Below are 15,012 nucleotides of genomic sequence, written 5' to 3' on the forward strand. Positions count from 1 at the left end.
ACATAGAACCAAACACTACAGTTGTAGTGAACAAGCAATGCTATGTGAGAAGTTAAGCTACAATTTTTCTGCATTTCCTTAGGCCAATATGAACATAGAGTTGATTGAAGTGCACCTGTTAGTGCTGAAGGTCAGTCACCAGCTGACAACCAACACTTGCATTAAGATCAAGCCCTCCAGCTGAAAAAAATTGTGAGGTTATTTAAATGGGAACTAATTTATTAAGTCAAAGACAAGTTATCGCTGTTTGAAAGATTATTGCAGCAGGAAAGCATTCTACACAAGATGAGGACAGGAAACAGTGCTGCAGATTCAAATCTACATGTGTTTGTCTCATCATTACAGACAAAACCTCATTTTTTGCTGCATCCTAGAAAAACTATGGTGAGACTTTAAAAGATTGTGGTGTACATTCACAACAGTGTGCATTAGTCAGGATCTCAAACGGAATCATCATCTGCTCCAAACTGAAGAGCTTGAAAACTTCTTTTTATCATAGTGCGGGACCTAAGTATCACCTTAACTAGGTCCACAGGTATATGAAATTTAAAAAAAAAGTCTTACAAATAATTATTTAAAGCTTAAGTATGCCATGCCCTTTTGGGAAAACAGGAAGCTAAACTGAGTCAACTGGAAAAAAACAAAACAACTGCAGCATGTGCAGCATCACAGCACTAGGAACTCGGCCTGTGTAAACCAGCTTTTGCATGTTTTAAAATATTGATCCCCTGAGGCCTGCTTCAGTTAAAATTGGTCTGAAGACATTATGCACTTATAGGAAGAGGGCCCAAGTAGTAATTCCTTTCATCCTGGAAGTAAAACAAAGAAAAAAACAAAACAAAAAAACCCCCACAAAACCAACCAACCAACCAAACGAAACAACCCCCCCCCTATATCTCACTGCTGCATTAGGCAGGTTTATAGCAGGAAGTGCTGAGAGATGGGGAAGAATAGTTTTGTTCTGAGGAAGCTGTGTAACACCACTGTGTATATGTACGACACTACATACACTATATGTATAATTGGAAAAATTATAGTGAAAATTGAACACAGCAAAACCCACTGGACTTGAAAAGCCTCTGCCTTCAAGCTGAGGACAGACTAGCTTCATCTGCATTCCACGAAAACTGTGCCTTTGTTTCAGCAGTGGAGAAGAGACAGCTTTCCCATTCCACATAATTCACTCAAATAAAAAAAGCATTTTACTGTATTCTAGGAAGTCAGCAACCACTTGTAAGTGTGTATAGTTCCTAGCTCATTCAACTTTTATAAACACTGTAGGAAGAGTATAGACTTCAGGAGACAGAAAAAACACTCTCATTGAAGTTGCTTCAGCTACTCTGGTAAAAATAAAAGTACTTGAAATTAACTGATGCTATATTTAAGCATCAATCTACCTAACTTTAGACCAAGAAGTAAAAATGTCATTCTCTGGAATCCTGAACTGAAAATTGAGCAGATATCACACTCTGTGCATTTAGACCTTGTTCAAGCACAAACACCAATAACCTGCAACTAACAAGCACACTTCATAGCTCACTGTAAAATCAAGCTATGGTTTCCAGAGCTTGAGGAGGCCATCTTCACTGTAAGTCGCAATCAGGTTCTGGTGGGGGTGATGAGCAATGCCAATGACATCTTTTTCATGAACCTAGGGAATAAGCACAAAGATATATCAGGAGATTCTTCCTTTTGCAGATTCAAGCCAAATATTCTCTTCAAACAAGAACTAGAGGAAAGCTGGACTGAGGTTTAACATGCTTTGTGCATACAGCAAAAGCAGAGGAACATACACCCCCCCCCCAATATTAAGTTCCAGTTGCAAACAATTTTTGTGACATAGCAGTTACTTTTTGTTGGGCGAGGGAAGGTTCAGTGACGGTTTACATCCACTGAAATCCATGACATCTAAGCGTTCCCCATTAAATTTAGACATTCAAGCTGGTATTCCTCTTTAGTTTAATCCAAGGCAAGTTTAAGCCTGACAGCTTTAAATCTGACAGCTTGATCAGATTCTCCATCAGCCGGAGCCCAGCTCAAGACATGCTCTAGTTCAAATCAGTTTGAACTAATTCACTCTTGGCTTGGTAAGTAAACATTTTCATAACTTTTAAAATTAAAATGGTTCTAAAAAAACCTAAAGACATTTTACAGCCAAGTGTTCTGGAATACGTTTGTTACACAACATGGCTGCTAGAGGTGAAAGATTCCTTGGTACAAGACTTCTCCTTACGGACTTCTCCTTATGGACTTCATAAACATGCAGATCATCCTTGTGTTTAGAACTCTGCAAAAGCTCAAAGCTAAGAACTTACAGTCAGAGTTCTCTCCAGCTTGCCGGTCACTGTGCTAAAGCAATAGAGCACAAAATCTTCACCAACGCAGTAGATCCATTCACCACGAGGTGAAAGCGCACAGCAGACAAAGTCACCACCTTCTCTCTTACCAGAGCTAAAACTTCTTACAATCTGTAAAGACACCCCCCCAAAAATATTTGGCAGGGTTAAACTGCAGCACATCATTACTATGTTCAGAGCAAAAATATTTAGGCAGTACTAGGTCTGTTTAGAACACAGGATCTCTCCATAGCTGCAATCGCTTTCTGCAAGTCAAGTTGTTCTATAACCCGGGTACAGAATAGTTTGTCATGAAAGCAAACTGGAGAAATCAGGTTTAACCCAAGGCTAGGTTATTAACTAGGTTTTTGGCATTCTTAAAATGACTGAGAGAGAGACTTGAAAGGACACCAGTAAGATCACATACTTGTCCTTGCATATTCATAATGACGACTGTGTTCGATCTGTTGCAAACAACAAAGTGTTCTGGGTTTTTAGGCAGCAGAATGACACTGTTCACAGTAATGTCTGTCCCAGCAGTGCTGCCAAGAGATTTGAAGGTGTTTGAGCACTCTGTCGTCTTCACGTTCCAAACCTAGTATGAAAAATAAATGTAAAACCAATTAGCTTTAAAAAAATTAAACAATAATGAGCTGATTCAGGATACAGGATTCAGATTTTTTTAAGGCTCCTGAAGGGAAGTATGAATTCCAAAAATTGTAGTTTAAAGCAGATCTAAAAAAAAATAGATTGTCACATCTATTTTGAAGTGTGGACACCCTGAACAATTTCACTACAACTGAACTGAATTTCCATTATCCAAATTCAGCCTGGCTCCCTTTCATTAAGCATATTCCCCGAGAGGTGAGCCCAGACTTGCTTTCTGCTTTTAGGTGGTATCTGTGAATATATGTGCAGCATCTGCACACTGAATTTGCCTTACACAAGACAGACACAAAAATTGCTGAAAAAGCAAAGCCTCACTGATATCTGTGGGAGAGACATCCCAGCTTACAGATGCTTCAGGCTCAACACCAGGCTGTTCTAGCTGTTTAGAAACAGGAAATGGAACTGCTTGTTTAATAATTAAAATAAAACGTAACTCACCATCTGTGGAATATTTTTTCTGTTTACATACTAGTACAATCAAAATGAAAGATACCACCTTCTTATGCTATTCCCACGACTGGGGCAGTCTAGCAAAGAGTGCAAGTTTGAAGTAACACCCCATTTAATATGAGCAAAATCTATCACACTCTCCTAGGCCACATCTATAAACCGGATCTGTTTACCCATCCCCCATGCACTGCATCGATGCCCTCCTTAATGTAGCTGTTTCCATATTTATTAATTTATTATTAGTCAGTAATGCCCTGTACACAACAATGCTTTACTCCTCTTAACTACTACACACTGAGTAGTTCCACTCTTCGCCGAGACTGGAACCCAAACCTATCACTTCTACAATCAGTTTCATTAATGCTAGACTACCTAGCTTACATGGCAAGGGACTCCAAAGCACCAAGAAATAAACAGGTGTCGAACACAGTAAGCAAGAAAATGCCATTATTTCAGACACGTGAATCCTCACATTCTAGGACAAGAGGTGTCACAGTCAATTCTATTTCTAGAATAAAGCAGGAACAGGCAGGTAAGTACTGCACTTATGTCCTCCTTTCATAAATACAGCGGAAACAAGCGCTGCAACTATCTGTAAGCACAGCATGAAACTTCATCAGTTCTCATTTACACCAGTCTACAGCAAAGGTCACAAGCAGAAAGACTTATTATTGCAGATAACGCAAAGTCCTTCTCCAATGACTGCAGCAGTTATGACAAATCAGCTACAACATGCAAAGAGTCTGAATGTGTTATTTACAAAGGGTAAATGCTATCTTACCTTCACTGTGCCATCAGAGGATGCACTGATAATATAGTGGCCGTCCTGGGTAAAAGTAGCTTCATTGACGAAGGAAGAATGACCACGGAATTCCTTTAAAGTTTTCCCAGACTTTAAACCATGAATCCTGTCACACAACAGAGGTCACAACTGAGTGAGCAACTGAGGTAGTCTGAACCATCCTCTGGCTTCACTGTATTTTAAATTTGTGATACCTTTGATAGGCAACAATAAAAAGTGCTAAAAATCTGCAAGCCATAAGTCTTTATCACAAGCCCTTTTCATCAAAGACATTACGTGTTCCTGTGAAAAGCTTATGAAAATACCATCAACCTTCAGCCTCAAGAACCTGTATGTAATATACGCTGCACATATTAGAAGACAGGACTATGAAAGGGGAAATTATGCAGCTGACAAAACAAAAATTACAGAATTAAGTTTGGAAGTCTCTAGTCCAACAGACTCCTCAACTTTAAGTGAGGTCAGCTTGCTCAAGGCCTTGACCAGGGCCTTGTCCAGTTGACCTAAGAAAAATTCTTTCCTTACACACAGCCAGAATTTTTCTCTTTTGCAAGCTGTTGCCATTGCCTCTTACTGTGCAACTCTGCAAAGAGTTTGCTTAGTCATCTAAAAGGAAATTACATTGCTAATTTGTATCAGCCTTAAATTGTAGTACCTACTGGCTACAGAAATGTAGTTTTGAAGCAGAAGTCTGAAGCCTTGAGAATGAAATTCCTTATTCCATTTGAAGCTTGCCGTCCTTGATTCAACATCCAACCTTACATCATTTCAATTAAAATGCTTACGCTATAGTTCATATATATCAGGATTTAAAGATTAACATCTCTCATTAATATGTTTTGCAATGCCTGTTCACCGTGCAGTTGCCTCCAAATCCACACATTTCTTCGTTTTCATCGAAAACAGTACCATTGGTACCACTGGGTTTTACAGTACAGGCGAGAGCCTAAAGCTATTAAACCTATTACCTAATCCCATTCAATTAAACATAAAACGTATACAGTCATCAAGCACTGGATCAATCTGATTCACAAGGTAAGTCCCATATCCTGCAACTCAATTTTGAAAAAGATAGATAAGGAAGTTGGAAACGGTGACAAACCAGACAGATGGATTGAGAGAAACCTCATGATGCTGAGAACAGATTGTTGCAGAACCACTTCAGCCATCAGAATCAACTGGGGGCTGACCGGCTGCAGAGGAGGTCTGCAGCAAAGGACCTGGCAGGCCTTGGGGAAAACAAAGTGAAAGCCAGCAGCGTGTTGTGGCATTGAGGAAACACAGCCACACACCAGATGCATTAGGAGAGGCACAGTCTGCAGATCAAGGCTCCCCCCTACTTGGCAGAGGTGTAGCCACCCCTGGAGGACTGTGTCCAGTTTTGGGGCCCCACTAACGGGCCACTAAGATGGCCAGAGGGCTGGACCACATGATGCATGAGGCTGAGAGGGCTGGGTGTGTTCAGCCCAGAGAAGTGAAAGTTCAGGAGCATCTAATTGCTGTCTTCCTTGTAGACAAAAAAGTTAAACAAATTATTATTGAGTAAGCCAGAATAACCCCAAAGAAGAAAAACAACTGCGTACTAGACAAAACTCATCTAAGCTGCTTTCAACTGCAGCAAAGTGTCGGCGTAGCAACAGAATAGCTTTGTTGCAAACCAAATCTACCCAGCAGTGACCAGATTCCACTTAGTAACAAGACACCAAATAGGTGCAGGATCAGAATTACTGCACTACACAAATGTTAAGCAACTTTCCAGATGCCAAGAGCTGCAGGAACAAGGGTTTGATGAGGTTGCTGCCCATCTGGTAACTTAGATTACAACAGAGTTTAAGTATTTTTGTGACTATTTGCTAGTATTAAAAGTTACAATTAACTTCCATTTTTGCTTTTATCCACCCTGCAATGATCCTTTAAAAAAAAAAAGAAAAAAAAGAAAAAGGATACCTAAGTCCTTACTAAACACCTGAAAAATTGTAACTATTTGGTTAACATCACTACCTAACAAGTTTTTACAGAATAAATCCAAGTCAGATTCTTCTCAGAGGTGCACAGCTTGAAGGACAAGAGGCAAAGGGCACAAGTTACAAAGGAAAAAAACCAAACCAAACCAAAAGGTCTTGCCTTATGTCCAAACAGGATTTTCTCCGAGCGGGTTGTACAGCCCTAGGACAGGTGCCAAGAGAAGAAGTGGGGTCACCATCCATGGAGATTTTGAGAACTCAGCTGGACAAGGCCCTGAGCAAGCTGTCCTAACTGAAAGGTTCATTGTGCTTTGAGAAGCATATTGGACTAGTGACCTCTAGAGACACCTTCTGAATTAAACTATTTTATAATTTATGCCCAGTCTGCCTTACACAGGTTGCACAGACATTTGAGCTTTCTTAGAGCACAGATGCAAGCCTAACCACCTTCATACCTGTCCCACAACAATCCATTGCTTTATCATGTTGTTGCTTTACAGATTATCTGCACACCAAGTAAGCTGCAGTAACCGTATGCATGTAAGTCTTAGCACATAGAAAGTGTCAGGTAATGCCAAGTTTGTTCAGTTTAGCCCAATCACTTTAAGAGGGATGTACTTCCTTGGATTTTCAGCAGACAGACCTCATATCCAACTGGTGTAACTGAGCTGACACACTAACTGGATTGCGAACCAAAGCAACTCCAAAGTTTGTAGAAAGACTCAACTCCCATTCCTGGGTTCCCAAGATCTCAGCTTGTGGATCTTCAACATCATGAACAGTTTCACCGCCCAAAAGGAATGCCACAGACATTGGGAAATTGAACTATACAGATTGGTTAAAAAAACCACAGCTCATAACCCAACATAGTGCTGGTGCTACACAGCAAGGGTTGGTTTGCATGAGAAACGGAAAGAATTCCCGTGCCCAAAAGCAGAGCTGCAGAGACAGCCTGGATAAATGGGAATTATCTTTAGGGAGTGAAGAGAAAAGTGATCCTGTCTCTATGGCTCTTTTTCATCACTGAAAGAAATTTTTTTCTCTTGCCAGCATAAATGTATAAACCATCTGGCCACATTTTTCTCTAACAGAGATTCCAAAACAGCAGTACATGTCAGAGAATCACAGAATAACTTAGGCTGGAAGAGACCTCAGAAGACTGCTATTCCACTGCTCTCCTCAAAGCAACATCAACTTCCAAGTCACTCATGGTCTTGTTCAATTTAGCTTTGAAAGTCTTCAAGGGTTGAGATACCCCCCCCCCGCCTGACCCAACTCTCAGTATTGTCTAAGCACTGCCTATTTCTCAAGGGAAAAAAACATTTTTCCTCATATACAATCAGAATTTAACTTCCTGGAGGTTGTCCCTTATAGGAACTGTGCACTTGAGAAGAGTGTGGCTTTGTCTTATCTATGATTACTTCTAGATGAGGCAATTAGGTCCCTTCTCAGCCTTCTTTTTCCAGGCCGATCAGGTCCAGCTCTCTCAGCCTTCCCTTATACACCACGTACATCTGAAGAGATACTCAGATCAAAAACCAGCACCCTAAAGCACAGGAAAGGCTGTACTGCCATTTCCAGACACAAACTGCAACTCCTGCTCTTGAAGCTCTCAGGGTCCGTCAGCCTGGCTGTCTCCCAGGGTGGGATCTCTAGTATTCCATGTCAGACTGCTAGGAAGAACAGATGCCCAGAAAATATTTTCCTTGGGTCCTTCTTCCTCCTGTTCCCACTCTAAAGGGAGTTATCTGGATCGAAGAGAGAGAGGGGTAGATGTGGGGGCTGGGATTACAGAGATGGATTCAGGGTGTGAGCTGGGACAAGAACCCTTTTACGATAAGGGCTGGCAATGTATGACTTAGACAGGGAGCACCAACACGATGCAAAGCGACTGTCCCTGAATGTGTAGGGGACACAGTATCTCCTCTCACCCACAAGCAGCTCAAAGGGACACACAGACCCTTATTCAAGCCCACGGGAGAGCCACGACTATTGCTAATTTAGATTCCCAAGCACTTCTGGAAATTTTGCTTTATTCAGCAACTATCAGGAGGAAGCAGAGAAGATGCACCAAAATACTTAAAGCTGCTCTCAGAGGATTTCTTTAGATAGTAGAAAAAGAAGAGCCCATGATACTGCTTCACAAGGAAAATAAACAGGATGGAACCAACTACTGTCATGTCGTCTATTAAAGCTAGTGAGTATGATTAGGCTGTTTAGGCTGTTTCAAAAAATGTTATCATCCTGTTACCCTCACATCTATTTTACCCTAAGCTTATTATAAAAAACGTTATTTTTGAAGGTTGACAGAACTGTTTCTTAAAGCTAGGAGTCTCCCAGAAAGAAAATGCACAAGACCAACGTAAATGACAATAAAGCAGATGAAGTACTTGGCCCTTAGCCCTGGAATAATGCAAGTTAAGCAAGGTGAAAGGTCAAACTTTCAAACTGTTCCTCTCCAACCCTCAGCAGTCATGCTCTCCTATTAGTATTAAAACTCAACAAAAAGGGATCAAATCCCAGGTCAAATGAATCTATATTCAAAGTTTAACTGCTTAATGTGAAAATTCTGTTTGCTTTTCTCCTGCACTGTAGCTCACACATTCTCAGTTTATTTACCTGATTGTCTGATCAAAAGAAGCACTAAGAATTTGGCTGCTGTCTTTAGAGAAACTGAGACATGTAACACCTTTACTGTGTGCTCGTTCAAATCTTCTCAGACACTGACCGCTCTGGATTTTCCACACCTGGAGAGGAAAGAGCAAATGAAATAGAGGTGATTACTTTGTTATGAGATCACAGAAGCTTAAACATCAGAGCCAATACATATCTGTTTCTGAGTCATGCTAAACTTAATTTTTTTTTATATGGAACTGCAACATTACTGCAATTGCAAGTGAATCTTTCTGGTCACCGCCTCTACCAACATACCGTACAAAAAGATTTGTACCTTGATCTTTCCATCTTGTGCTCCGGTTGCTAGCATTTCTGTATCTCTGCTGAAGCACATGCACAGCACTGCATCATCCATCATCATAAAATTATCTTGTGCCTGGTACTTCAGATCCTAAATGAAAGCAGAAGATGCACCAGTCAAAATAGTGAATTCAATGAAAGACATTTTAAGGCGAAGTGCAAAAGCACTAGCAGTTTTAATTTCAGTTATATTTTATAACCTATCATCAAGCAGACCTCACAGCCTTGTAATAACAGGGAAGTGCTATTGTCACCATTTTAGAGGCAACAACGATGATCCAGAAAGGTAAAAAAAAAAAAAAAAATGTTATCACAGAGGGAAGCCTATGACAAACCAGACAATTAAACCCATGTAAAGATTCCAGACCGACATTTGAATCGCCCAAGCAGACATCCTTTTCAGATTCACAGTCCCCGAGAAATGAAAACAAACATAAAGTATAATCTCAAAGAATAAAACCAGGTGCTCTGGCCAATGAACTATCCGCGTGAAATAAGGCGCAATTTACCTTCCTAATCTTTCCAGTAGTGAAGTTCCATACTTCAATGAAACCATCAACAGAGCCAGTAACGAGATACTGTCCATCTGGGGAAAACCGAGCACACTCCACATGCGACTTCTGCCCAAACTGTTTTATAGGAGAATACAAATTAAGCCTCATAAGCAATTTAAAAGAAGCAAGTAATCAAAATAAACTGTAGTCTCATTTTGGTGGCAAAAATACAGTATTTTCTAGAGGTATGCATTCAGAAATTTAATGTTAAGGTACAAAAAAACCCCTGTCAATACCTACTGTCCTGGTTTCGGCTGGGACAGAGCTCATTTTCTTCTTTGTAGCTGGTATAGTGCTGTGTTTTGGATTTAGTGTGAGAAATAATGTTGATAACATGCTGATGTTGCTGATGTTCTACTTGTTGCTAAGTAGCACTTATCTTAAGTTAAGGATTTTTCAGTTTCCCATGCTCTGCCAGCAAGCAGGTGTGCAAGAAGCTGGGAGGGAGCAGAGCCGGGGCAGCTGACCCGAACTAGCCAAAGGGATATTCCATACCATGGAACGTCATGCTCCGTATACAAATGGGGGGGAGCTGGCCAGGAGGGGCGGATCGCTGCTCGGGCATCGGTCAGTGGGTGGAGAGCAATTGCATTGTACATCACTTGTCTTCTCTTGGGTTTTATTTCTCTCTCTTTTTGTTATATTCCTTTTCATTACTATTATTATTATTATATTTCATTATTATTATTGTTAGTATTATATTTTCCTTTAGTTATTAAACCATCCTTATCTCAACCCAGGAATTTTACCTTTTTTTCCCCGATTCTCCTCCCCATCCCACTGCGGGGGGGGGGAGGGGCAGTGAGCAGGCAGCTGCGTGGTGCTTAGCTGCTAGCTGGGGTTAAACCACGATACCTACATACTAGCACTTCAAAAACAAACAAAAAAACCCTCCTTTTGATCTGGTAGTATCTGTGAAAGTTACATCAAACACTCCACGCTTACAGCAGCAGCTGGGTTGGTTGTCTTCACATTTCTGTTTTTCGCAGTGAATTGTGTATGTTAACAAACACCTTTCCAGTACCCAACATATACTCCTAGCAGACTTCAGAAATTTCTGTAGTAGTACAAGTTGCTTCACTTGGAATGACATTTCTCCAGTGAAATTTTCACAGAGTATGTTTGGTACTTTTTATATACAATTTTTAAATACAAGTAACCATGACAACTGAGTATAGAAAAAGTTTTCACTAATCAGTACAAAAATCCAACATCAGTACTGGTAAACAATTATTACCAAGCTGCTACTGAACACAATAAATTGATTTCACAAGTTCCAACTCATGACTGCCAAAAAACATTATGTTCTGTCCACTGTGAGAACTGGTAGAGCTACTACAGTGAACTAACACTTCTCACTGTACAGAACTGCTTGGTGAAGTTGAAAAGCCTTCACAGGAGGAAACTGCCTATTCCACATTGTGAGTGCTGCAGGAGGACTATGTCATTACAGCAGGTTTTTTTCCTCTTTTGAAATCTACATGATAAAATCCTTAAAAAGGAGATACTGATCATGTTAGTATACCTGGTATGTACTAGTTCATGATCAAAACTTAAGTGGTTCACAGAAGCCAATAGGCACACGCAGAAGTTTAAGACACAAGTATTTCCTTGCCCAAATAAAGAGAGGGACTAGGCAAACCCCTTCTGAAAAATGAATGATTCTGAACTGTGAAGTAAAAGAAACAATTAATACATTTATCATATTCACAAATACCATGAGCACCCAATCTTGTTAACGAACCTCATTCCAGACTCTAATGAAAAGTCTCCTGATGAGATAAAGCATGGAGAAGAAGGGGCGGAAAAAGAGAGAGAGAGGGAAATGACTTACAAAAAAAGGAACATAAAGAATTCAGAGGTTTACTCTTATCTCCCAACATAAAGCATAGCAAGGAATGAGCAGCAGTAACACAGATAACAGCAAACACACCTTAATATGTCTGCTCAGCTGCGTGGGGAACTTTTCTTCTTCCACGTCCTTCACAGCTGCTTTGCCTCTGAACAAGTCAATTGTCATACCAGGAGGAAGCAGGCCCTGATGCTGCTGCCATTTCAGTGCCTTTTGAGGAGTTGAAAGCCATACTGTTAGCTATCAGTTAACATACATCTTCCTCATCAAAGCTTGCTTCTAATTAACAATACAGCAACAGTTTCTTGTACCCCTACGAATTGTAGGCCTATACAGTTTGAGACAAATACACTGCAAACAATTACTTGAAACAAGACTTACCAGATTATGCTTCCCAACTCGTGACCACAAACAGAATAGAACCTTATCTCCAAATGTTTTTTGCAAGTGAGAATGACTCAGGCCCACCCTTCTCACTCTGCCTTTGTAATGCGTAAGTAATCTTATCTTGTATGTATAGAGAGGATTACAAAAGGACAGCTGATCACTTCAGGATATTATGAAGGCCTATATCTGGTGCATCTTGAAGGAAGATGCAGACAGACAGTAGTTAATCAACTTTACTTACATAACTTTGAAACAGACTCAGCAGTACTGTGGAGTTAAGTGACCCTTTAACGAACTGTCTCATTAGAACACTTAGAATCACACCCACAAACCTAGAAGCCCCTTACTCACAGAAGCCCCTTCCTCTCTGAGCATGCGTGGTAGAAAAAGGAAACTCTGTACCTTTAATTGAAACCGAGGACTACCGGGACCAGTAAGAATCTTGAAAGATTACATGTAAACAGTATTGTCCTGATAACGAATGGTCAAACAGTATCAAATGTCCAGCGGGTGTTAACCGGGTGTGCTAGCTTTGTGGAATGACCACCTGGCACCCATCTTTGCACAAACATGAAACAAATATCTCGGCTCTGTGTGTGAGATTGGATTATTGCACACCAGGTAAAAGAACCCCGATTTTGGGACAACACCCTCAGTACACAGTATACAGTACGTACACAGTGTGAGTTCAATATTGTGATAATTTAAATTACCTGATCTGTTGTCTATTTGCCTAGAACTGCATACATTAAAACTAAAAATGACACACAAGCTTTTCTGGAAGGCACAAGTAAACTCCATTCAAAGGGCAGAATCTTATAGAACCCCTTCAGCAGAGAGCTGCCTTCAGTGACAAGCTTAAAAACTAAGATGTAAGCCATAAAACAGCAAAATACATGAAATACTGTCTGCATAGAGTATCAATGAATACATTCTGAGAAAACAAAAAAAGAGTTGTAAGTACAACAACAGAAACAGTTTGTGTTACTATGTACTTTGAAAATAATCTTCTCTATGCACTGAGTATTTATTCTATGGGAAGAAATCTACCGCTGGAGTGCTGACTTTTCCTACAAACGCTAAATCCTTGCCACATGGAGAAAATAACATTTTTAACTATACCACATGTAAATGTGCAATATTTAAGCTTTACTTTTATAAAGCTGGCAAATCAACTACATCATAGTTTTATGCGGCAAAGATCTACAGAAACTGACATAGCTACTAAAATATTTTTCAAGAATTACCTGCCCCAACAACGCCATAAGACGAGATGGAGGTACCACGCTGACTTCTCCAGCTAAAGCTTGTGCAATAGCAGCTCTCCGCTTCTCTTTGCTACTTCCATCTGGGTATGCCTAGAGAGAAGATATTTTTATGAAGTGATTCTTCTGAACTATTTTCCATAAAAACATTCATTGCTCTGAACTGAAGCCCCTTCCAGGTTAATTTTCTGTTAGGCCTTCAAAACAGCCCTTCTTTTTAACACCAACCCTTGAAACATTTGGGATATGCTTTCACTAAAAATGTCAGACTGATATAATCAGTCAGAAATCGTGTCTTATTATTACTGTTGTTATACAACAACAATTTAACTTACAAAATGTACGTTTTCTTCTGCATATATAAGACAGGAAAAGCAAGGCACAGATGTCATCCTGTGGCAGGATACAGGTATAAATCCCCAAACTCCCACCTGCAGTGTACTTCAAAATCACTGCTCTGCCGCCTTGTGATCAAGTGTTACACATCATTTCCCAAACAATTCATAAAACATGTAAAATCATCAAGTGGGAAGCTGCATGTTCTCACTCCCAGAATGGAAAAGAAAAGATGCCGTAAGCCATTAGCAACTTGGACCGATGCTAGGGGTCATGCAAGACAGCACCGTGAGGTCTCTAGGAAGAGCATAACATACCTCACGAGGATCAAAGTAAGATCTGGCGAGAAGGTTCTCAAGGTGGATGTACCGCTCTGGCTGAGTTTGTTTTAGCATGATCATGGGATCTGTTTGTCTCAGGAGAGACCTGGCAGCACCTAGTTCCCGGAGCTCAATCAACTCCAGCACAACCTGCACGAAGAGACAAACATCTGCATCAGCAAAGGGTAAGTGGAAAACACCAGAGAGAGGCTTCCACTCAGACCAGAAAAGGCCATACACAGCCTGCACTCACTCACCTGCTCGTAGAGATCAATGAGGGTCTTGTCGGGCAGCTTCAGCGACTGTATGGCTTGCAGCACTGTGTCCCAGTGCCCGCTGTTGATGTCAGCCACAAAGCTCTCAATACTATCCACAGTGTTGAGGGACACAGTAGTTTCCTCCTGCAGGGTGGCGAGGGCTCGGTGGAGGCTGTTCTCCTTCAGGTACTGCATGATCAGCCGGATCACGCTGCAGGGGAACAGGGCGCAGTCACGGCACCCACCCCACGGGCGACCCTTCCCCGCGGTCCTCCCCAGCCGCCGCAGCCCCCTCCCTCCCGGGTGCCCAGTCGTGGCGTAGCGGGCACCACCGCCACTCCTGCGACCGCCCTCATGCGCCCCGATCACCTCAGGGACAGCCCCTCCCCCGCGGCCACGCTGCCCCACAATGGCTCCCGCGTCGGCCCGCCTTCACCGTCCTCTCCCGGCACCACCCCGCCGCCGGGACCGGGACCGGCACCGCCACCCCTCCCCGCCGCCGCCACACGCACTCGGAAGACTCGATTTCGATCGACATCTTGAGCCGCCACCGCCACCGCTCACGAAGGGCCCCGCGCCACCTCCACCACAACTTCCTGCCTCACGCTCCGCCGCTTCCGGTCCGCGCCACGCCGCGCAGGACCGCCCCTCCCACCAGACGCGGGGCTTACGTCACGTGGCGGGGGAGGGGGGGGGGAGAGAAGCCGGCGGCGCGCATGCGCACTGGGACATCCCCGCGCCACGGCGGCGGGGCGGATCGTGCGCCCCCTGGCGGTGGCGGGCAGTCACCGCGGGAGGGTGCTGGGGCCTGCGGACTGGGCGGGGGCGCGGGTCGGGCTGAGGG

General features: G+C 42.2%; 1 protein-coding gene across 1 annotated transcript; it reads right to left on the bottom strand.

Annotated features, from left to right (window-relative positions):
- Positions 1–850: 850 nt before the first annotated feature.
- On the bottom strand, positions 851–14,737 carry SMU1 (SMU1 DNA replication regulator and spliceosomal factor). The gene is made up of 12 exons (XM_050913280.1): positions 14,681–14,737; positions 14,169–14,379; positions 13,909–14,061; positions 13,238–13,348; positions 11,685–11,813; positions 9,707–9,826; positions 9,172–9,288; positions 8,841–8,968; positions 4,237–4,363; positions 2,764–2,931; positions 2,316–2,468; positions 851–1,651 (listed from the first exon to the last, which is right to left on the bottom strand). Exons 1-12 carry the CDS (start codon positions 14,704–14,706, stop codon positions 1,553–1,555), a joined length of 1,542 nt encoding a protein of 513 aa, XP_050769237.1. The 5' UTR covers positions 14,707–14,737; the 3' UTR covers positions 851–1,552.
- Positions 14,738–15,012: the final 275 nt, after the last annotated feature.

Source organism: Gymnogyps californianus, chromosome Z (genome assembly GCF_018139145.2).
Source record: "Gymnogyps californianus isolate 813 chromosome Z, ASM1813914v2, whole genome shotgun sequence".
Taxonomy (NCBI): domain Eukaryota; kingdom Metazoa; phylum Chordata; class Aves; order Accipitriformes; family Cathartidae; genus Gymnogyps; species Gymnogyps californianus.

Bases quoted from the DNA above. Each gene is read 5' to 3' on its own strand.
- SMU1 (XM_050913280.1), bottom strand. From the start codon at position 14,706: ATGTCGATCGAAATCGAGTCTTCCGA. The intron at 13,349-13,908 runs GTATGTTATGCT...TCTTCTCTCTAG, and splicing joins CTTACTTTGATCCTCGTGAG to GCATACCCAGATGGAAGTAG. The intron at 2,932-4,236 runs GTAAGATAGCAT...TTTTCATACTAG, and splicing joins CCTCTGATGGCACAGTGAAG to GTTTGGAACGTGAAGACGAC.